The sequence below is a fragment of the Dipodomys merriami genome, unplaced genomic scaffold, assembly GCF_024711535.1.
Source record: "Dipodomys merriami isolate MVZ:Mamm:240054 unplaced genomic scaffold, mDipMer1.0.p SCAF_154, whole genome shotgun sequence".
NCBI classification, from domain to species: domain Eukaryota; kingdom Metazoa; phylum Chordata; class Mammalia; order Rodentia; family Heteromyidae; genus Dipodomys; species Dipodomys merriami.
The window spans coordinates 3,025,487-3,047,864 of record NW_027202871.1 but is presented as its reverse complement, the minus strand read 5'-3'; the positions used below and the strand labels follow the sequence as shown (position 1 = coordinate 3,047,864).

The 22,378-nt window shown below is 48.6% G+C and overlaps 1 protein-coding gene across 2 annotated transcripts in view; it reads left to right on the top strand.

Moving 5' to 3' along the window:
• Positions 1-22,378, top strand: part of Kcnab1 (potassium voltage-gated channel subfamily A regulatory beta subunit 1) — a 216,565-nt gene that overhangs the window by 51,778 nt on the left and 142,409 nt on the right. The window contains exon 1 of one of the 2 annotated variants that reach the window (XM_070022897.1): positions 6,244-6,485. The exons of the other annotated variant lie outside the window; for it this stretch is intronic. Coding sequence (XP_069878998.1) covers positions 6,265-6,485 — 221 coding nt within the window. The 5' untranslated portion in view covers positions 6,244-6,264. Of the gene's footprint in view, positions 1-6,243; positions 6,486-22,378 lie in introns of those variants that run through there. 2 annotated transcript variants of the gene reach the window in all.

Sequence of the window (22,378 nt, the reverse complement as noted above, 5' to 3'; positions counted from 1 at the left end):
CCCCCTGAGAAGCTAGGGTGTCAGGCACGAGCCACCAGTGCCTGGCTCCCATGGAAAAATTTCAAGTACCAAACTAAGAAAGTGTTGACTCAGAATGATGCTGTTCAAAGTCTGAAAGAATAAAGAAATACTTTCCTTCTTTCTTCTGTAGATCCCTTGGCAATCCCCGCTCTGTGGCAGGGTCACATGCATGCGTGAGAGAAGTTGCCTGTGTTTTCTTTTAAAAAAAATTCGATTATAAATTTGTGATAATTTCATACTAAGAAAATAACTTTTAATACATAATTAATGTGACTTAGAAGAATAATACATGTGAGTGGTCCAGTCTTTAGTCAATACACTCAAGGGAGCAGAGGTGATTTTTGGATTTGTTAGTGGTGGTTCTGAGAATTGAATCCAGAGCCTTTCTCTTAGTAGGTCCTCTGCCATTTCAGCCATGCCTGAATGCTTTTTTTTTTTTTTTTCTCTCATGGTGACCTGGACCGCAATCCTCCTATTCTCTTCCTGCTGTGGCTGGGGTGACAGGCATGCTCTACCACACCCAGATTTTTCTGTGGTGATGAGTAGTACCTCATAAATGTTTTTTCTTGATCTGGTCTCCAACCTTGATCTTCCTAACCTGTGCCCTGGAGTAAGTAGCTAGGATTGGAAGCATGAGCCACTGCCACCTACTGAGAAGTAGAATGGTAGAACTGAGTTTTATTTCTTACATATAGTGAATTGGTATTGTGTAGTAGAAGGATCTTGCCTGGGCTAGCTTTCTAAGACCTGCCTTGAGGAGGACTTCCTGGGGCTGGAGGAGGGCTCTCCGGGGACTAGTTCAGGCTTGGCCACCAACTAGTTTTGTGACTCTGGGCAGGTTTCTTATTGTTTCCTTTTTCCAGCTTTACTAAGATAATTGTCAAGTAAAACTTGTGTGTATTTACGATGGATAACTTGATGGTTGGATACAGATATATATATATATATATTTCATCATATATATATTTAATGAAATAATTACTGTGGCCAGGCTAATTTACATTCCCATCCTTTCCTGTGCTTACTATTTTTGGTTTTTTACTCCCTTTCTTCTCCCTTCCTCTTTCCCTCCTTTCCTTCCTTCTAATTGCCTTTTCCCTCCTTCTTCCTCCATTTCTTCCTACCTACCTCTCCCCTTTCCATTCATTCTTTCCTTCTTCCCTCCCTCCTTCCGTCTCTCCTCTCTTGCTTTCTCCTTCTCCTCCTTCCTCCTTTCCTCTCTCTCATCTTAGTATTTGTGGTGAGAGAACCTAAGCTCCACTCCCTTATCAAACTGCAAGCATTCAATGCGACATTGTCAATGAGCTATCGTGCTGTGCGTCTCACCTCCGAGCGGTTTTTGTCTTGCACAACTGAGATTTTGCACCCTTACGTCAACGTCTCCACATTTCCCTCGCCCCCCTCCTCCCAGCACCTACTTTCTACTTCTGACTTTGGCTCAAGGAAGTGAGAAGGGCAGTGTTGGTCTCTTTGTGCCTTGTTTATTTCCTTGAGTATAATGTGCTTCTGGTTAGTTCACATGATTGCAAATGGCAGGGCTGTCTTCAATGTACACACCATCCCACGGTATATCTACCACAGTTTCTTTGTCAACCCACGGACGGACAGCTCAGCTATTTCCATACCTTCTTTATTGTGAACAATGCTGCCACAAACATGACATTGCAAGCATTTCTTCAAGATACTTACTTCATTTTCTATGAGTATAAACTTGGGGGGTAGAGTTCTCGAGTCAGATGGTGTTCTGACTTTAGTTTGTTGCGGAACCCCCATAGCATTTCCCACCATGCCTGTACCAACAGCCGCTCCTGCTGTACTTGGCAGTACTTATTTACTCCTGTCTTTTTAATAGTAGCCATCTTGACAGGAGTAAGGAGGTAGAGGGCTTGACAGCTGTGTCTCCAGATGAATTTCATTTTAAATATGGTGAAAGTCTGGGGGCCTCTTCTCCATTAACAATCCACCATCTGCCAGAGGGAGGGATTCATATGGGAAAGAATCTCTCAGAGATCTCCTTTCCTAACATTCCTGCTCCAACAATGGATGGAATAAAAAAGAAGTAAAAAAAGACACTTTTTATAGAAATATATTATGACTAAGAATAAAAAGATGCGTGTAATAATGGCTTTTGACACTCTAAACTGAGGGACAAACTTGAACAGAAACAAATATACTTTGACTCAGTGGTTGCATTTTTGAAAGACTTCCAGGTTGGATATTTTTTTTTGGGGGGGGGAGGGGGAGGCTCCAGTCGTGGGCCTGAACTCTGGGCCTGGACGCTGTCCCTCAGCTCTTCAGCTCAAGGTTAGTGCTCTACCACTTGAGCCACAGCGCCACTTCCGGCTTTTTTCTTTTTGCTTATGTGGTGCTGAGGAATAGAACCCAGGGCCTCATGCATGCAAGGCAAGCGCTCTACCACTGAGCCACCTTCCCAGCCCAGGTTGGATATTTCTTTGTCACCTCTATCATGCAAGGCTGGCTTTTGGTAGAAAGCTCTTCCGGAGTTTGACTCAAAGCTGCTCTTCCAGAATGGGGCTGGCTGCTGATGTCGCTCCACAGCAGCGCTCTTCTCGGTCCTCTTAATGGAAGCCCACTGGCCTTTTCATTTTGTTGTTGTTGTTGTCAGTCATGGGGCTTGAACTCTGGGCTTGGGCGCTGTCCCTCAGCTCTTCAGCTCAAGGCGAGTGCTCTACCACTTGAGCCACAGAGCCACTTCACATTTTCTGGTGGTTTATTGGAGATAAGAGTCTCCTGGACTTTCCTGCCTGGGTTAGCTTTGAACCATGATCCTCAGATCTCAGCCTCCTGAGTAGCCAGGATTATAAGTGTGAGCCACTGGCGCCCAGTGGCCTTTTCATTCTTGAACGAGGTACACAGCAGAATTTTCCCACTGAGGAAACAATGATCAGTGGTGTTGGGTGTAGTTTATTGGGAAGCTTGCCTGTCCTTTGCCTGACTGTGTACTGGTTCTAGAGTTGATTGTGTCTGCTATGGGAGAATGTGCCCGTGTGCCATCTAAGAAGGCCAGAGGGGTCTGAGCCGAGCCTCTTCTTACAGAAAAGCTGGAGGAGTCTTCCTGTCAGCGGGGCCTTGAATAGTTTCATTTGGGCCTCACAAGTTTATTTTTTCTGCTATTCCAAAGGTTTTGCCTATGTAAATAAAGGCCTATGCTAATTCTCGTGGTTGGTTTAATTTGTTAGAATATAATAAGTTGTTCTTTCAAAACCCACATTTTAAGACTTCCTGATAACTCACAAATATCACCCAAATTCTTTTGATCACAAATGATAGGCACATAAAGTGTTTTGCCATCTGCACATTTGGGTGTTTAAAATTCTTGTGATATTAGCAGATTCTTTTATGTTTTGGATAAATCCAGTTTTGCCTGGTTGCGTAACTGAATATTTCCTGGCCCCTGCTGGCTGTGGCTTTCTACTGGAATACAAAGCATAAGTTCTAAGTAGACTCAATGAAAAATATTTTGTTCTGACTTTACTTGTAGGAAACTCAATCAACCAAAAAATTCTGGCTAATTGGAGAAACAGAAACTTTTTTTTCCCTAGGAATGGAATCATGCTTCAAAGAATCATGACACATTTTAAAAAGTTGATAAAAGCCAAACTCAAAAGCTACTAAGGATGGATAATTGAAAGGATGGATAATTTAATTGCTGGGAAATGTTTAGGCTTTCTAAATTGGATTTCTTTCTGTCACTCATAATAAGGAGCTAGGCTTCTTTTAAACTGCATTCACAGAATAGTGCTGTGAAGGCCGCTGACAAGGAAGCCTGGAGGGAAGGCGCTCGAGCTGTGTGGTTAGGGCTCCTGGGCAGAAGCCTGGCCTTCCCTGTGTGGCCTTGGGTGGAGTTCATCAGCAGTGTGCCTCTGTTTCATCCTTGATAAAATGTGCCCCCCCCCCCCCCAGTGAGAGTGTGCTTGGTGGGACCTCCTCTCAGAGAGGGTTGGAGCTGGAGCCGGGAGCCCGGACTCTTCCTCAGGGACAAGGGAAGGAGAAGGCAGAAAACACCAGGTGTTCATAGTCAGCCCCAACTCCTCTCTACATCAGCGTTCCCAGCCTTCCTGCAGCACCAAGATGACCATGAGGAGAAAGGACACAGGGTGAGAGTCCTCTTCTTATACTGTCACTGAGACCCAAGGTGCCTGGCTAATGTTACATTCATGCCAGAGAACTTAACCTATCAAGCAAACAGTAGCAGCTGGCTGAGCCTCAGGAGAATTTGAAGAGGAAGTGCTGATTTGGTTCTGTCTTCCATGGTTCTAAGAATCCTGTGACATCTGCAGAACACGAGGGGGTCATGGGAGTCAACCTGTGACCTTCATAGTCCAGCGGAGGGAAAGGGACTCTGAGAACTGTAGTGACAAGGCTCAGCTCCCAGGTGGGGGCATTTGGCCGAGAAGCCAGGCTTTACCTGGGTGTGGGGCTCTGCCCAGCAGCCTGTGAGGCCTCAGAGGACTCCTGGAAGGGCAGTTCGAAGACCAGCTCACAGATGAAACACAAGGGGTATGGCTAGATGTGCCTCAGAACCACTGCTTCTACCAAGAGTCTCCATGTGACAGGCAAAGGGTGGGGGTAAAGGAAGAGGGGTGAGTGTGTACTGGAAGGCCGAGCGTGTACTTGAGGGGTAAGCATGATCACTGCACATCCTGTGCACACAGGAAGGTGTCAGGACGAAACCTGCTATCTTGTATAACTCATAGAGGGTAAGACAAGGGGTCACCTTCCTGACTTTATGGCTTTATGGGGGGGGGGGTTTACACTTATCACGTCAGCTTAGGATGTGTGGAGTAACAATGATTCTCATGATCGGATAAGTTCTGGAAACCTCTTCTCAAGTGAAGTCCCATGGTTTCTTAGGAATAATAGGATTAAAATAAAAACTAGCCAGGTCTCTATCTGCCACAAGGACCGCGTGGCTTCACCGACAGCCACGTCTAAAAAAGACATCCAGAAAGTTCTGGAGGTGGGAAGGCCAAGGTGCAGTGTCCGTGGACCGCCTCCCCTGAGCTCCTGCGTGTCTCCTCCCGCGTGTGACCCCCTCTCCTTTCTCGAGGACTGGGGGGCCGCCCACCAGGGGGCTCCCTGGGCACCAGCCCTGGTCTGTGTCCTGCATCTGTGTCTGCCATGGATCTTTCAGGGTCTTGTGTGTGGTCCCAGCTGTCCTTCGTGCTCTCCCCCGCATTCCCGGGCTGGGGGGGGGGGGCCCACGCCAACGCGGCCGCGATCTCCGCCCTCCCCGGCCGCTCCCGGCCTCGGTTGCAGGATCCCTGGCCGGACCGTGGCTCTGGGGGACCCGAGCCTGACTGAGCCGCCCGAGGCCGGCGGGAGGCGCCTCGGAGGGCGATGGCTGGGACCCCGGCGCCTTGCCGCCCGCGCACTGGATCCGCCCCGCGCCCGCGGAAGCCCCGCACGGCCCGGGGCCCCTACGGCTGTGTCGGGCGAGGCCCCTGCGGCCGGGACGGCGCAGCTCGGTGTCCGGACTCTGCGGGCGCGGGGCTCTGCCTGCGGTGGACGGCCAGGCACCTCCGCCCCGCGCCCTCCACGCCGCGCCCTCCGCACGCGCCCGCAGGTGCCCGGCGCGCCCGGCTCCGCCCCGGCGGCTGCTGGGAGGGGTCTAGACGCCCGCGTCCTCCCCACGGGGCGGGGCGCACCCATACCCGCGCCCTGCGCGCCCGGAGCCTCGCGTCTGCGGACCGGGGCGCTGGCGGCGCCTGGCGGTGGCTGCGCGGACCTGAACCAGCGCTCGGGGGAGGCGGCGCCCGGAGGGGGAGGGCGGCCCGCAGCCCGCAGCCGCCCCGGCGTGCCTGCGTCCGTCCCCGCATCCCCACGCCCCACATCCATCTCAGATTCTGCAGCCCGCGCCCGTCCCCGCATCCCCGCGCCCCGCGCCCGTCCCCGACCCCGCAGCCCTCACTCTTCCCCGCAACCCACGGCCGTCCCCACTGCCTGCCGGTGAAAGCCCGGCCCCGGCTCCCCGCGCCCGACCCCATGGCGCTCGGCCTCTGAGCGCCGCGCCGGCACGTGGGAGGCTCCGCGCCGCACCCGCGCCCCGGCGGCCGCGGGGACCTCGGGGACCGCGTCGGGCCGGGTCCCGGAGCGCGCGGGCACCACCGCGGCCCGCCCGCCCCCTCCGCGGGCCCGGAACCGGCGCCGGGGCTCCGGGGCGCCGGCCGAGGGGCGCCGCGGGTCCGAGCGGGACCGGGCGCCGCCGCCGCCGCGGAAGCGATGCAAGTCTCCATCGCCTGCACGGAGCACAGCCTGAAGAGTCGCAATGGCGAGGAGCGGCTGCTGAGCAAGCAGAGCTCCGCCGCCGCCGGCGCGGTGAGCGCGGCCCGGGCCAAGTTCCGCACGGTGGCCCTCATCGCGCGCAGCCTGGGCACCTTCGCGCCGCAGCACCCCATCTCGCTCAAGGAGTCCACGGCCACGCAGACGGGCATGAAGTATAGGTACGCCCGCGCCCGCGCCCCGAGCCCCGCGCCCCTAGCCCTGAGCCCTGTGCTCCGCACCCCGCGCCCCGGGGACCTCGCACCCCGCCCCGAGCCCCGCGCTCTGCCCAGGGCTTCTGCACGACTTCTGCAAGAGGCTGAGTTGACAGACCCCTGCGCTCAGGTGTGTGCGTGTGCAGGTGTTAACACAGTGGCCTGTTTTGTGCATTGTGAGTGTTGGTGTGCTCTCGGGAGCGGGTGCGCTGCCTGTGCGGGAAAGCCGCGCTGGGTGTGCGGGAAAGCCGCCGGGGCTACCCGGCGCAGGCTGCGGGAGCGCAGTGTGCATCTTGGTGTCTGGTGCAGAGCGCGTTCTGCGGTGGCGGCATCGGGAACAGCTCCCGTCCGGTCCTACACGCGATGCTGTGGGGCCCCTTCAAGGAAGCCTGGCTGTGGAACATCCATAAGAAGACATGCAATATAGATGTCCCAAGATGTGCAGAAAAGTTAATTTTTTTTTCTTAGTATTACTCGTTTCCCGGTTAGCTTTCCAGCTCCCCTTTCCTTCAGGATTTTGTGACAGGCAGAGTTTCTTCCTGTCAGTGACCCCACTCCTTTACACAGAAGGAGCTAAATTTGCTCCCCAAAACATTCTATTACACATGATGTAACTTTTCTTTGTAACTACTTGCCCCATCCCTCCTGCCTTTATTGCTCTAAAACTTCTGCTTCCCAGATACGTTTGTGGGTAGTGGAGAGAAGCAAGGACACACCTTCCAGAACCTGCAGTTACTGCAGTTTGCACATGTGGATTTGTCCGTTACGCACCCGTGGCTCTGTTCTCTTTCTTTGGAACCATTACCTCTGGTTGTGACAGGATGGAGTGGAAGGGACTATAACCATCTCTCTCCAACCCCTGGCTCTCTGAAATAAGCATGTGAATTCCTCCTGTGAATGTGGCTCTGGAGAAAAACTTTCTTGGCTGAGTTTTAGGAAAGCTGCTCATGATAAGCACACCCAAGCACTGTCGTTTTCATATATTTGGAGCCATGGAGAACAAAACGGCCATGGATAGGAATAAATGAAAGCATAGCTCGCATGCTTGGTTCCAGGTGTGTACAAACACAAGCAGCCAGAGCAAGGGAGTCCATGTCCGCAGTGAGAGAGCCTTGGGTTTTCCCATCAGCCCTGGGGTCAGGGAGACCTGCAAGACCAGTCCTCTGGGTGAGAACTCCGTGTGCAGCACCATGGCTCACACCCAACCCCTTCCCTGCGGACATGGTGGGCGCTGCTCTGAGCACTGCTGGGATGGAGCTGGGCCCAGGCCCCAGCCACAGCACCCCTGGGTGACAGTGGGTCAGAGAGGAGGCTGGAATGGTGGCCCCAGCCTTTCCCAGCACTGTGTGTTCTCTTTGTGTCAGTGAGGAGAAACACAAAGTGGCTCCAGTGTCCCGTGACAGCTGCTTGTGGCCGGATAGGGTCTGATCTCTTCAAAATCAGAAGCTTCCCATTCAGGTTTTTCTGTCAGTGCAGCTGGACTTAGCTTGTGTGATTACCAGTCTCTGCTACTTGTGGGCAGGTCCTCCCTGATGGAAAGCCTTCTCGGGCCATCTGTGTTGGTGGGCTTGTTGGTGTTCATGGGGATTCAAGGGGATGCCTCCTCTTCCTTTCCCCTCCTGGCCCAATCCGTCCCTGCTGGCCTGAGGCTTGTGAGCCTGTGAACACACCTCAGTCTCGGCTCAGCTTCTATGTGGTGATGGGTGTTGGAGAAGCTGAGGACAGGCTGAGTCTCCTTAGAGTTGGGTGAGCAGAGGAGAGCATTATATACCTCATGGAAATGATAGACATATTTTTTATTAACAGGATTATCCTTTTTATGCTGTTGTTTGTAAAACACAATATGCGTTTGGGGATTGTCGTTAGTGATAACAAATAGAACATTCTTAAGATGTCACAAGGAAGGTGGTTAGCTTCAGTCTCCTGGGCAGTGCCTGCGGGACCTAGATTGCTAACTTTGTATCTAACTGCTCAGAATAATATCCTCATTTTTGGTGGTTTCTGTAGGCAAAGTCTCTAGGGGCAATGTATGAGACCCTAGAAAATAACAACATATTGTCTTAGTGTACATCTTTCTGAGGAGATGCTTTATGGCTGCTTCAGAATTTGAAGTGTCTGGCAGTCAGAACAATGCCACACGTTAGTGAAAGGACACCTGTTTAGTCAACGAGTATTTATTGAGCACCTCTTCTGTACCAGGAATCCCTCTAGAACTCACACTGAAGGCACAGGAGGCAGGCAAGGATTGGGACTTGCATCCAGGCTGAGGAAAGAGACCTTTAATGAGAAAACAGGTAGCAGGTTCTGTGTGGGACCGTGCTGGGGAGAGGGTCTGAAACAGCATCACCCATTCATTTCCACACTAACAACTTGGAGACAACACATCGTTTATCCATTTCGAGGCTATTACTGTCACCCATGTGGGCATATTTTGTTACCCCAAGGGTGCCTTTTAACTTCAGCCCTGTGGTAAGCCTCCCTGGAAGCTGATGAATAAGCGGGATGCCTTCTGTGTGATCTTTTAAGTCTAAGCATTCGATATCACCTATGCTTATCATCAAAAGCTCACAAAAATGGGATTTAAAAAAGAATCAACACATACTTGTGCGTAGCATCTGAATTCAGTGAAGACAATGCTCAAAGCCACGACTCTGTTCTCACCGAAGATGTGTGAGAATCTCTTATAACACGGCCTGTTCTTGTGTCAAGGTGGAGGACAGAAAAACTATTGACTAGATCATTCTGACATTTGAATGTTTCTGTCATCCCAAGGGAACAGGACTCCACAGCACATGTGTCTTAAAGTATCCTGTAAAGAACACAGCGTTGCTCTGCTGTGTGTCTGAGTTTTTACAGTTGAGCTGTGGTAGCGCCACTCAGAGTTCTTTTGTTTTAGTTTAAAGATGATTTTGGTCCCAGGGTCCATTTCGCTGTGTTTATTTGATGGAACTCTGAAGTGCGTGTGACAAACCTGCAGAAACCAAGCCAGGTTTGATTGTTTGGCTTTGCTTGCTTGTTTCTTTGACCTTTTCATTTTGTCTTCAGATAACTTTAGATAGAGCCAGCAACAAAGGTCTGATGTGGTCTCAGAGCTTTTCTCATTTCCAAATAAACCCATTTGTTGTAAGAGGCTCCTTCTTCCCATTCCAGAACTACTGTTCTCCTTCTGGAACAATTTGAATACCAGTACATTAATTTTATTGAGAAAAAAATGTTCAGAACCTATATATCTATGGTATAGAACCTTATACTGCACTATTACATAAAACAAGATTTTTTCTTTGTTTGTTTTTGTGCCAGTCCTTGGGCTGAATTCAGGGCCTGGGCACTGTCTCTGAGCTTCTGTTGTTCAAGGCTACCATGCTACCCCTGGAGCATTAACACCACTTCCAGCTTTTTCCTGAGTAAGTTTATTGGAGATAAGAGTTTCATATGACTTCCCTGCCCGGGCTGGCTTTGAACCATGCTCCTCAGATCTCAGTCTCCTGAGTAGCCACAGTTACAGGCATAAGCCTCCAGCACCTTGCCACATAGAGCAAATTTTAATGCTTTTTTGTGGAGGTAGATACATATTTTTAGGTATTTTATAGGATTCTATTACAAAAAGTCTATATATATATACATAGAGAGAGCAATAGTCTATACATTTCATTAACAACATCTGTTTTTCTTATTTTTAGGTTAATCACTTTTTACTATTACAGAATAATTATGCATTTATGGGGGATTTGTCCCCAAATAGTGTACAGAAAATTTCTATAGACCCTCATCATCCATGTTTATCATCTACAAATAACATCTTACGTAATGATAACATGATGCCCAAACTAGGAAATTGAAATTGGTAGAAGCCAAAGAATTTATTCATATTTTACCAGCGACAGATGTGTTCATTTGTGTGTGTTTGCACATGTATGTGCAGGCATATTTAACCAGTACCATGAGGAAGAGTGGGGATGTTTCCAGAATCACGGGTGATATTCCTTTCACCTACACTACCCCCCTCCCCAGTTCACGACCCTGGGAATGTCCAGTCTGAGTGCCTTCTCCAGAATTTTGTTTGTTCATCAAATGTGGTCATCCCCTGCATCATCTATGCAAAAGATGGCCCCTCAGGGGTTTGTGCATGGAGTCAGGAGAGAGAGTCTGTGGCCACCAGCGCTCGGATGGCCCAAGGAAGTGAAAGAGGCTGAGGCCTCAGGTGGGCATTAGCAATGTAGAGCAGCGTCTCAGCAGTGCCTCTGCTTACTAAGCTCCAGCCAGCCAGTTGTTGCTCCAACCCTAGGCGCCTTATGTTGAATTAGGTAATGTGTGTTGGATCCCATTTCATTTTTCTATAGAAAAACCCAGGCAAAATGGCAAAAACCGAGACCAGGGCGGGAGCCTCTGTGGAGCAAGTCCTTTCTCAGCCTCTTGAAAGCCTTCCGTTCGTCCCTGCTCTGCACCTCCCACGAATGGTGGGCAGATTTTGAATCAAAGCAATTTGAGAGAAAGATCAATCTTAGCCAATTACGTCAAAGGCACTGTGTGTGTGTGTGTGTGTGTGTGTGCGCGCGCGTGCGCGCGCGCGTGTGTGAGCGCAAGTCTCCGTATGGGGAGGAGTGGGAGGAAGGCGGTGGGCTAGAGAAGAGGAAGAGAAAAGCCAGCTCGGTGGCTGTCTCTCAAATAGAAATGTTTGGTTTTAGTCCAGGGAAGAGAGCAGATTGGTTATGGAAAATGCCAAGTTTTTAATTTTTAAAATAATGTTGGTAACAACTGCCGTTGTCATCCAAGGGCGTGGGCTTGCGTCCGCCTGGACCACAGTGGAGGGTCTGGGGTGGGCGAGGCCTGGCAGGGCTGAGGGAAGAGCTGCATCATCTAGGCCAGGCGCCTGGAGTCTCCAGCCCCACGTCTGGCATCCAGGGGAGCGTGAGAAGTGGTGGGAGGAAGGGACCAGCCTGGAAGTTGTTAGGCCAACGTGATTGAGGCTCCTTGTCCGGAAAGTGGTGTGGGCGGGGGCCTGTGCGTGTGGAAAACAGATCCACTTTCCAGGAACTCCTCCTTCTCTCCTGTAATCTTTGCTGGGTGCTGTACAGGGAACCCCCTAATCCCAGCTTCCCTCAGCGACCTTCTTTTGAAACACCCACATTTTAGAGACATTCTTCTGTTAACTTTCTGCTAATGTTTCCATGTATGGCAATAGTTTAATGTTCCGAGAGGAGAAAAATATCCCATACCATTCAAGAGGAAAGCCAGAGTCTAAGTTTTCCCTTGAATTTTCAAACTGATTTCATCTACTCCTGGTCTTCCCTCAGTGTGTCAATACCTTAGCAGAGTGAGCTTCGGGCCTAAAGAACCCTATCAGAATTTAAGACTTCTGATTCCTGATTTCCTGGGCTTTTCTTCAAAACTCCCATTAGGAGATCAAATCCCCTTCTGAGAAGAACTGGTTCAAAATTTTCCTTTGATTGCAAATAAACATCATAAAAATCGGTGTCAGAATTTACTCATATCATACACTGGAGAAACACTTTTGTCACCTTTTCAGAAATCAGGTACTCAGACCAAAGCATTTAAGGCAAAGGTATTCTAATGTCCACTTCAATAGGGAAAAATTACTAAGTGCAGTGTGATCACGAGAAATGCAGTGCGGGTCTGGATGCATGAAGGAACCTCAGGTTCTAGCTCATGGGGGTCTCTGTACGGAATGCGGGTCCTCTGTCAGAGCTTTCCAGTGGGCAGGTCTGGCTCCTTGAGCAGATTGCTCATTCTCCTTTATCCTTTATGTGGCAGACTGGCACTCCGTCTCCCACAGAGCCATGAGGACTCTGACTCCCAAACCCCTCTTTCTAGTGGTCCAGGTTCCAAAGTTAGACATAAATCCACCCCCCAGTGCAAGGGTCTTAGCATCACATGGTGTAAAGTGCATGTGTTGCCTAGGGGTCTGTTGAGCATGTACACAGATGATCAACCACTGCCGCAACCAAAGCAATGCAGGGCAAGGGACACTGTGGACACTCAGGGCTGGATTGCCCCGGCTTTCACGAATTGCTGTGAAAACTTTGCTCTTGAAATTCAGAATTGGAATACATTAAGAACTCTCTCTCTGGAAGTGGCGCTGTAGCTCAAGTGGTAGAGCGCTCGCTTTGAGCTGAAGAGCTGAGGGACAGCGCCCAGGCCCAGAGTTCAAGCCCCACGACCGACAAAAAAAAAAAAAAAAAAAAAAAAAAAAAACAAAAACAAACAAAAAGAACTCTCTCTCTCTCTCACACACACACACTCACACACACACACACACACACACACACACACACACACACACACACACACACACACACACACAAAGCACCCTTATTGCAGGTTGACTTTCTGTTACCCAGATTGGAAACCAAACCAGAAGCCCAGCCATGATTTATTTTTCTGGAATCGACAGCTAGAGAGGACTCAGAGCACTCCACAGGCCATCTGGTCCAGCCCTCGTGATAAATCTGCCCTGTTTTCCAATTTTCACCCTGCAGCAGCTACTTGTAAAGGCCTCTGAAGAAATATCATGGGATCTCCTTCCATGGCAGTCCTGCAGAACTTGGCTCTTAACTCACCCCAGGAGTCACAGCTACTCATTTTGCTTGTGGGTCCTCAGAAGCAGTAAGGTGAGGGCTGCTTCAGTTCTTGCTGTTTCATGGACCTAACAGGAGAATCTGGGAGAAGGAAGGCAGAAGAAAGATGACAGGCAAGCAAGGAAGGACGCAGATATCAGCTCCTATTGATAGCCGGGAGGGGATTCTCCTTTCTGGTCCTCACACCTGCTCAGCTGATCTCAACCACTGAACCACCCAAGAGACAACACATTTCCCCAATCACACAAAAGCTCCTTTAAGCTGCCCTGCAAGCATCTTTAGCCTGTTTTCTATTGAGAGGAAAATGAGCTTGCTGTAATTTCCTGCCTCATGAGGCTTCCAGCATTTGAAAACCATAGCTACCTCTCGGCTTTCTAATTTCTAGAATGTCCTATTGTCTTTCTCTCTGCTCCTAGATTGAGTTTTCTCTTTCCCATCTATGATTATGCCTCTCGTTTACATCCTCCTTCCATGACTACTTGTTCTTCGGGTCATGCGGCAGGGACTCACTTCCAAGTCAACATCTGGACTGTGTGCTGCAAAGCATAACACGGCCGCCTGGTGACAGGAGCAAGCTCTGGTCCTTCGTTTGCATTTCCTGGCCCCTAAACATTTTACTATTTTCATCAACCTTTGAAAAAGTACTGTGACGCCTTCCAAAATATTCCAACCAATTTATCAGATGTGTGGGAGATGACGTCCTGTGTCTCAGCTCTAATGTTCATGACAACGACTGTTGTTGAAGTTAGAGGAATAAGGAAAGGCCATATTTAATATATAAATTTTATTGATGGGTGAGTATCCAGGTAGGAAAATAGCTTGTCTAACCAGTGCCATCTTGTCCATGTGGTAGATGATAGGGAATTGGGTTTTAACTGGTGCCATCTTGTCTTCATGGGAGAGGGAGGGAAGTTCCATTTCCAGGTGATGAGCCTGAATTCCTAGGGATGGGGACTTGGGTGATAGGTTACTGGATCTATCAGTCCAGTGCTTTGAACTCAGGAGACTCCTGTCCCCTACCCCTGGCCCTATTTAGGCCTAAATCAGCTCAGGCACTATGAAGCCATGCTTCGTGTCTCCTGTCTCCTGTCTCTCCTCTGGTCACCATGGTGTCCCACTTCAACTCTCCATTGGAGCCGATCTGGTTTGTTGGTCTTGTTTTTCTGCTCTTTCTTTCCTCTCCTGCTCTCATGGCTCAGTTTTCTAACCCTTTTAAGTATATTCGAGGGGCCGCAGGTCTTTGGGACAGGAGTTCACCTGTGGTCACCAGCTTTCCAATAAAGATTCCCGATTTGACCTCTCAAAATGTGCCTTCTCTGTTTCTCACAACTGAGTTCCAGTACAACAGTAACATGATTATTTTTTCTCTTTGAGTAGACTCTTGTAGAACACTAGCAGGTTGGAATGAAGGCGGCAGTGTCTAACCAGTATGATTAGTTTGATAGTTGTCTGTGTTGGTAATTATTCTCTCCCAGGAGCCTGCCCTCAGAGGGCCCTGCTTGGAAAATTGCTCTTGTTCAGTGATGAGCTTGCATCTATGGGAAGGAAGGCCCATCTGCTTTAGGAGAGCTCTTACATAAGAAAAGCAGGGTTTTCTGCAAGTAAGCACCTTCTCCATTTCTTTGAAATTGGTTTTCACTTTAGGTTTTTGTGTTACTGGAGTGTTGATTTTAGTTGTCTTTGGCCTGTGACCACAGTAGCTCATTAGAAAAATCAACTGCAGAAATAGTGTGGTTTTTATGACTGCCACTTGTCTTTTTTTGGCTCTGAATCCAGCGAACGGTTCCTGTGGGTCACTTGGTGAAAACGGGCCTTTGTGCTTACTAGCTTCTGCCTCTGTGCGCATGCATTCCAGCGTCTGTGCAATCCTTCAGACTGGAAATGCCAAGAAAACTATGAGCCGTCTAGTTCCCAGAGTGTTTTTTTTTGTCTGGATGGAAAATAGAGTTGCTCAGTATTAGCCCAAAGAAACAAACTACTACTAAGAGAACCAGATAGATAGAAGAGCGTGGGTCAATTCCCATGTCCACCGTATAATTTCTTAATCAAGGAAGGAGCTCAAAGTTTCAATTTCAGTTGACTTCCTCTGGAACTGATTTCTAGAAACCAAGAGGCCTGGGTCCTAGTCCTTAAAAGCCCAGATAACTCCTTAGTTAGAGAATAAAGAAGGCTTCCCCACATTCTGTCTGAGCTTTTCCAATTCTGCCCGTTGCTTGCGCAAGGCTTCGTGAAGGCCCTCGGTGCTCCTGTATCAGGACAGAGATGAGGTGAAGAGAACTGAAGACACAGAACCAGAATGTTCACACGGTAGCCATTTCCTGTGACTGCTATACAAATTGCCACACGCTTAGTGCCTTCCACGACCCTGAAGAGGTGCTCACTGTGCTGGAGGTCAGGAGCTTAAAATCCAAGGTCAGCCAGGCTGAGTCCCCATCCCCAGCCTTCAGCATGGAAACTCAGCTCCCTGCCTCCTTCCGGACCTCACCATAGTCCTCCATCTTTAAGGCACATCACTCCAGCTTCTGGTTGTGTCTTTACCTCTTTTTCTACCTTTGATTGTCCTCTTCCCTCTCACAAGGACTGTGATAACATCAGGCCCACCACCATGACCCAGCCTCACCTTCGATCACCAGGCCCTTCCCACAGCCCTGTCTACGCATTTCCTCCTGCAGTGGAAGGAATCTCATCCTCGCTGTGTGGGGGTGGGGACATAGCCACCCATCACCAGCCAGCACACTGCCCGCCACGCACCATGTGTTTAAGGACTGAGCACTCTTTCTCCAGCGTCTTCTCTAGGATTTTTTTAAGCCTTGTGCAGGCGAGGCGGGACACCAAGGGCAGATGGGACTATTGCTGCTGGAGGCTGCTGGGGTTTCCTCTGTGCACCCTTCCTAGCCCTGGGATTCCTGGGAAGGCCGGGGTCCTCCATCCTGACGGGATACCTCTGGGAGCTCTGGGAGGCCTGCAGCCTTCTGTGCACTGAACCCGCCCTGCTCCTTCCTGCCTCATGGCTGTTGTCATAGCACTGTGTGGAGGAGGAAGAAAGGAGTCACTTGCAGGGGGTGGGAAGCTCTTTTTCTGAACCTTTCCATTAAATATTATTCAGTGGAAGCCATTAGGTTATTTTTATTTTAATCACAAGGCCACTTTTATTCTTTTAAGTGAAGTTTCTGCATATTCTGACAAAAGTGTTCAAATGGCTCAAACTGCGGCCGTTCCCTTCTGGGAGGCTCTGGTCCCAGCCCATGGAGGAACCTGCTTGTTCTCCATGCTTTCTGTCCTTCTGAAGACCTGTAAACGTATGCTTTAAGCTACATTGATGCCAAGCTACACAAGTCTATCTGCCCTTTCTGTGCTCATGAGCAAAAATACTATATTGTGTCTTATTTGGGGAGAGATAGTAGTGATTACCAGGTAACAGATTTCACTAGAACTCAGAGACCAAGGAACCAATAGTTAAATTTCAATCTTATCCTATAAGTTATTCTGTCAGATATTGTGAGAGGTTCGATGCGTGGGTATAGGGAAATGAGAACATGACCTCTTTAGAAGCTTTCTGATGGTCACATGAGCTGTGCACACAGAGCTAGGAGGCAAAGCATGGAAAAATATGACTTTGCCCAGAAATGTTATTTGCTAGTATTCCATTTCTTTTCATTCAGAGTTACTATTGGCATAAACATTTACTGACCACTGTAAAAGAATAATCCAGAAATCACCTAAACACAAAATTGAACCCAAAAGGCCAATATAAGGATGTAGGAAGTAAATGTAGGAAGTAATTCTAACCTAGGAATAGGAAGACATTGTTTTAAAAACCCACATAGCCAGGTGACTATACGCATTGCTAACTCGACAGCAGCATATCCATTCGCACAGGAGGATGGTGCAGGCAAGAGTTTATATCCCTGCAGTGCAGGACTGGTTAGGAGCATGCCCTCTCTGTGCTATCTCCCAGGAGATTGCCAAGTACCTGTATTCTAACGGAAGCTACCTTGGTTCTCATGCAAATTCAGCAATGACAAACTTGTTGATAACAGAAGAGGAAAAAGATGTCGGCTGTTCATTCCAGCAATGAAATCTGCTGATTACACCTCTTGGTGGCCACCAGGAAGCAAATGAAATGAGGTAAATAAATATAATCTCATTCCATTTCTTAGGAAGGCAAGACTGGAACATGACAATAACATAGATCAAGGTATTTGGCCTTTAGCAATTAGTTTTAGAGACAGAGACATTCACAAAACATTAGTTTATAATTTTGCTTGTTGGTTTTTCCTGCTAAGAAAACCAGCCTGATCTACCCTCAGATATTGAGACAAAAGTACAGAGTTCCACAAAAGAGAAATGTTATCAGAATCTCTGAATTGCCAGTAAGCATGTCATTGATGCCAACTGTATTGTAAACATTGAGCTTGATGCTGATTGCCTCTTGCAAACAGTTAAACCAAAGGATTGACAGGGCTTCATTAGTATTGTTTTCATCCTTGAGAAAAACTGACAGGACCTCACAGGTAGTGTTATGTCCATTGGTAGTTACAGCAATCAAGGAGGGAAAAGAACTCAAGCCCCAAACCCAGAACCAAATGGCATATTGTGCACCTGAAAATAATACTGGATTTTAAGTTTTCACAGTGGCCAGAAAACATTTATGTCAACAGAGAGTCAGAATGGAAAGAAACCTAATACTGGAAAGCAGCATGTCCTGGCAAGGTCTTGTTTTCCAGTGTTGGCACGAGGCAGGTGTTCTGTGTGTCCATCCATCACGACTGCCTACAGGACCGGAGCAGTGCATGGTTCAATGAACGAGTGGTATAGAGGAGCTCAGGCTGTCACGAAGCCATAGGCTCAGGGGAAGTTCGGCAGCCTTCCATCACAGGGTTTTTGTTTTTGTTTTGTTTTTTAACAGTTCAAGGACTGAGCAGTCTGCCTCATTGAAGATTCAGATCTGATCAGCATAGGTGTTAATAGGCAAATTTAGCTTAAGGAGGTGCCATACTTTGAAGGCTTTGGGTACCGTATTTAGTCCATATTAATACTGAGTGTGTGTGTGTGTGTGTGTGTGCACATGTTAAAGGCACGCATGCATCTGTGGAGTAGGAGGGCTGAATGTATTGGGGACAGCACAGGATCACAGCTAAGGGATCACAAAGTCATTTACCCACTGTGGCTCCTACCCGCAGTGCCTACAAATCCTATTCAAGGCTTCAGGATTGTGTGGAAGATGGCATGAGATAATGTATGTGCAGTCCCCAGTGCTAATGGTCATAATTGTCATGGTGTAAATATCCACACAGAATGAGCCCAGGGGGCTGAGGGGCTTTGAGCATATGAAATCATTGCAACAGTTCCTGAATTGTAGCATTCTTGTCTTCTGAACTTTCCTGTTTAAGTCATTCCCAATCTGGGTGTAGTCAGCTAGCATGTCAAGAGTGATCAATAAAGGTTTGTTGGAGGGATGGAAAGATGTTCCTGTTCTCATACACTCAAGGGCTTTTGTGGGATTGTATTATAATAGAAAGCTTTTGGCTTCCAATGCAGGCTTAATTCTCTACCTGACTTGCTCTCTTCACTTATGTGATGGCTTTGCTTTTGAATCCTGTCTGCATTTGACCTTGGTTGTTGAAGAGCAGGGTCTCCAGAGGATGCTGTCATCATGAAGAGAAGCTAAGGGCTGAACAGGTTTTCTCTGATACACACCGACAGCAAACCCCGTGCCAGAAAGAATCAAAGGTGGTTCTCAAAAGTTCAGATTTACAAGAGAAAAGGAAATGAGGAGTTCAGGGGGGGAATGGAGGACACCTGTAACATCCGTCACATTGTTCAGGCATGCGTCCTGGAGAAACTCCTGCTACTTAGAAAGCAAGCTGGCTATGTGTGGAGCCCTGTGTGGAGGGCTGAGCAGCAAGAGCTGTGTCATGGTTGGGCTGGGCTGGGCTTCGGCTAACATTGCTGTGCTTAAGATGATAACTGGAATTATCATGTGATTCTTTGAACTGTGTTCCCTAAAGCAGCGGACACATCCATAATTCCTGCTTGCATACTATGCTTTGGGTGCACGGGGTGCTTTGGGAATGTTTATGGGTTTATATTTACCAAGTAGCAAAAATGACATAACAGTTCTCAAAGTCACCCTCTACAACTTGGGTTTGGTGTGGATCAGGCCCTCATGAACCAACAGAACTAAAAAAACTCAGCTGCAGGGCGCAGGCGACCGCTCCCGCTACTCTCGGTGGCTGTGCAGCCCGGGGACAGAGGCCCCACAGCCCTGTCAGCAAGGACACACAGACCCCAACTCCAGCCCACTAGGTCCAGGCTGCACAGAACTGCATGGTCCTGGGGATGCGTGGAAAGTGGGGTCTGGTCTCCTGGGGTGTGTGGAGAGGGTCTGGTCTCCTGGGATGTGTGGAGAGAGGGGTCTGGTCTCCTGGGATGTATGGAGAGGGCTTGGTCTCCTGAGTGGGTTCCCCCATGCTGCCAGCACTGAGACCATCTGGAGACCCCTAAGTGCCATCAGTCCCACCCTGCAGCCCTTCACCACTCTTCAAGACTTAGCCAAGTAGTTCAGCCTTTCTCACTTTCTTGTCCATTTGAGACAGTCAGGTTGAGACATTTCCCAGACTCCCCTGGATTCTGTTCTCTGGGGGGCAGGGCTGGTGGGGCATGTGTGGCCACTGAGCCTCGTACGCTGAAGCACTTACCACCAGGTATGGAAGAGCCACAGTGGGTGGTGAGCCCTACATCCCCCATCTCTTTCCAAGTCTATGATGTTATAGTGCAGGGCCACATGATCTGGGATGAGGGCTGCCTTTGTAGTGACCGTGGACTGACGGTCCTGATGGTGGACAGACAAAGGGGTTGGAATCAGCTGTTATGATGTGGCAACCACAGACAGAATTCCCACCCCCGCTTCTGAGGACTGTATGACCCCAGGACCTTGGCCCAACCTGACAGCATGACAGCATGAAAGAAGCAGAGACAGTTGCATTTCCCATCAGCTTAGCAAGAGGGATTCCCACACTGTGCTGCTTCGTGTAATTTAAAAAGAAGGGCTAGAATGCTATCCATCTTGAGTATCTGAGTTTCAGGCCAAGGATTCCTACTTTGTGTACATTTCAGAAGATGGAAAAGAGAAAAGAAACAAGAATCTAGGCATCATATCAAGCTAGGAAACTGAAGTACGATGACATATGCTTCGTGCTACCAAGAGACGCAAATCTCTATTCCTAGACATGCACAGAAAGTTTTTTTTTTTTAATGAAAAGAGTTCTTTTCAGCCAGTCATTGGTGGCTCACACCTGCAATCCTAACTTCTCAGGAGGCTGAGATCTGAGGGTCACAGTTTGAAGCCAGCTGTGGCAGGAAAATCCATGAGACTTTTATCTCCAATGAACCAGCAAAAAGCCAAGTAGAATAGTGCCAGCCTTGAGCACAAAAATCCAGGCATAGCACCCAGGCCCCAAGAGGGGAGGAGGGATAGGGGGAGAGAGAGAAGGGGGGGATAAGGAGAGGGAGAGGGAGGGGGGAGGCAGAGAGAGAGATCTTTTCTAATCTTTATTTTTTCTCCTTTTATTTTTTGCTGTTATTCCAATATCCCACAATATGAAATGTCCTCTGAAGAGCATGCTTCCTCTCAAAAGGTTGATTAAACAGTGCTTCCACTCTGGATTAGAACATGGTGAATTTTATTAAAATCAAAGTTCAGTTCTTAATGCAGAGCTGACTGTGGAAAGTTAAGACTCTGAAATGGCTCCATGCTGTTACGTCACCAGCTCTGTTCATCTTTGGGCCAACAGGGATGCAGGTGTGTGTAAGTGGTAGGCCACCAACAGACAGCATGAATCCTGAAGTATCTCAAATGATCCCAACCACAGTACAGCAGGAGGTAAAGCCCGCATGCGTCACCTTACCAAACTGCTGCCCTTAGAGCATCTCTTCCTTCTTCACTGTGGTTGTTCAGAGCAGAGCAGGGATTGTGCAGAATAGATCCAGCCTCATCCCATCATCCCCAAAGATATGGATTCTCAACTGCTGTGGGGTTTGACACAAATTGAGTTAATAAACCCTCATTGACGCTGTTCTGAGAGCCGAGGATGAGGGAACATACAACAGAGGCTCTGCTTTTGACAAGCTTTAGAGTGGAAAGAGAAGAGAAACGAAGACATGTTTCTTAGTAATGGTGATGCTGCTGCTGATGGGCTGGTGGTGGTGATGATGGTGATGATGACGGTAGTTATGGTGATGATGGTGGTTATGGTGGTGATGATGAAGTATTCTTGAATGTGGAGTGTCCACTCGAGGGCCTGTGTGCTGCAGCTGCTGGCATTGAGCTGGAATCCAGAGCTGCCACTTGTGTGACAAGCTTCCCTCCCTGCAGCCGGTGACAGGGCCTGTCCTACAGATCGAGAGGGGGATTAAATACATGGCCTCGCCCAGCACCAACTTAGACATTCTGACACTTTAATTTTATGATCTGAATATTAGAAAGCATCTTACGGTCGATGTCTAGGATTTTTGAGGCTTCATCTTTGTGTCCTGAACAGCTGTTATGAAAGTACGGTACGATTTTCAACTGATGGAGAACTAGAATTTAAGGTGTATGGAATCAAAATCATATCCTGAGCAGTTTAATTTCATAGTTTTCTCTTATAGCTATTTCCCCTTTTACTTATTCTTCCTTCTAGCAAGAAAAGCAAGCCACCCGGGCAATATCAAGACTAGACATCAAACATCATAATCAGGAAGTTTGCCTTTTGTTTTTGTTTATTTCCTGGATTCTCTTGAGTTGTATGGAGGGGCCCCAGTTCAGCATGTCAATTCGTGAGTGCCTGTATTTGGAACAGTGTCACCCGTTTAGCATTCTCCCCTACACCCACATAACCTTTCTGCTCCTTACCTGTTCCATTTTCACATAAGTACATTGAGTATGACAACTGCGCTTACTGAATTCTCTCTGTCTCTAGGCTGAGTTGGAACCAGAGTTGTTAAAGTAAAAGGCAACAATCCAGTCATTATTTCCCTGTCACTCAGGATCTGGATTTTAAGTGTGGATTGTTAGAGCTTTGGGTGAAGAGACTAACGTGTGAGCACAGCTAGGTTCAGCTGAACGAGGCGGCCGAGGGTCTCAGTGGCTCCAGCCTTCCCTGGCATTTACACTGGAGATCGCCTGAGTGCAGGCTTGCAGGTCTGCACGCTGGATTGCACAGGCTCGAGGGGCCACTGCCTCCCATTCAAGCCAACAAACAGAGCTCCTGTCTGCTGTGA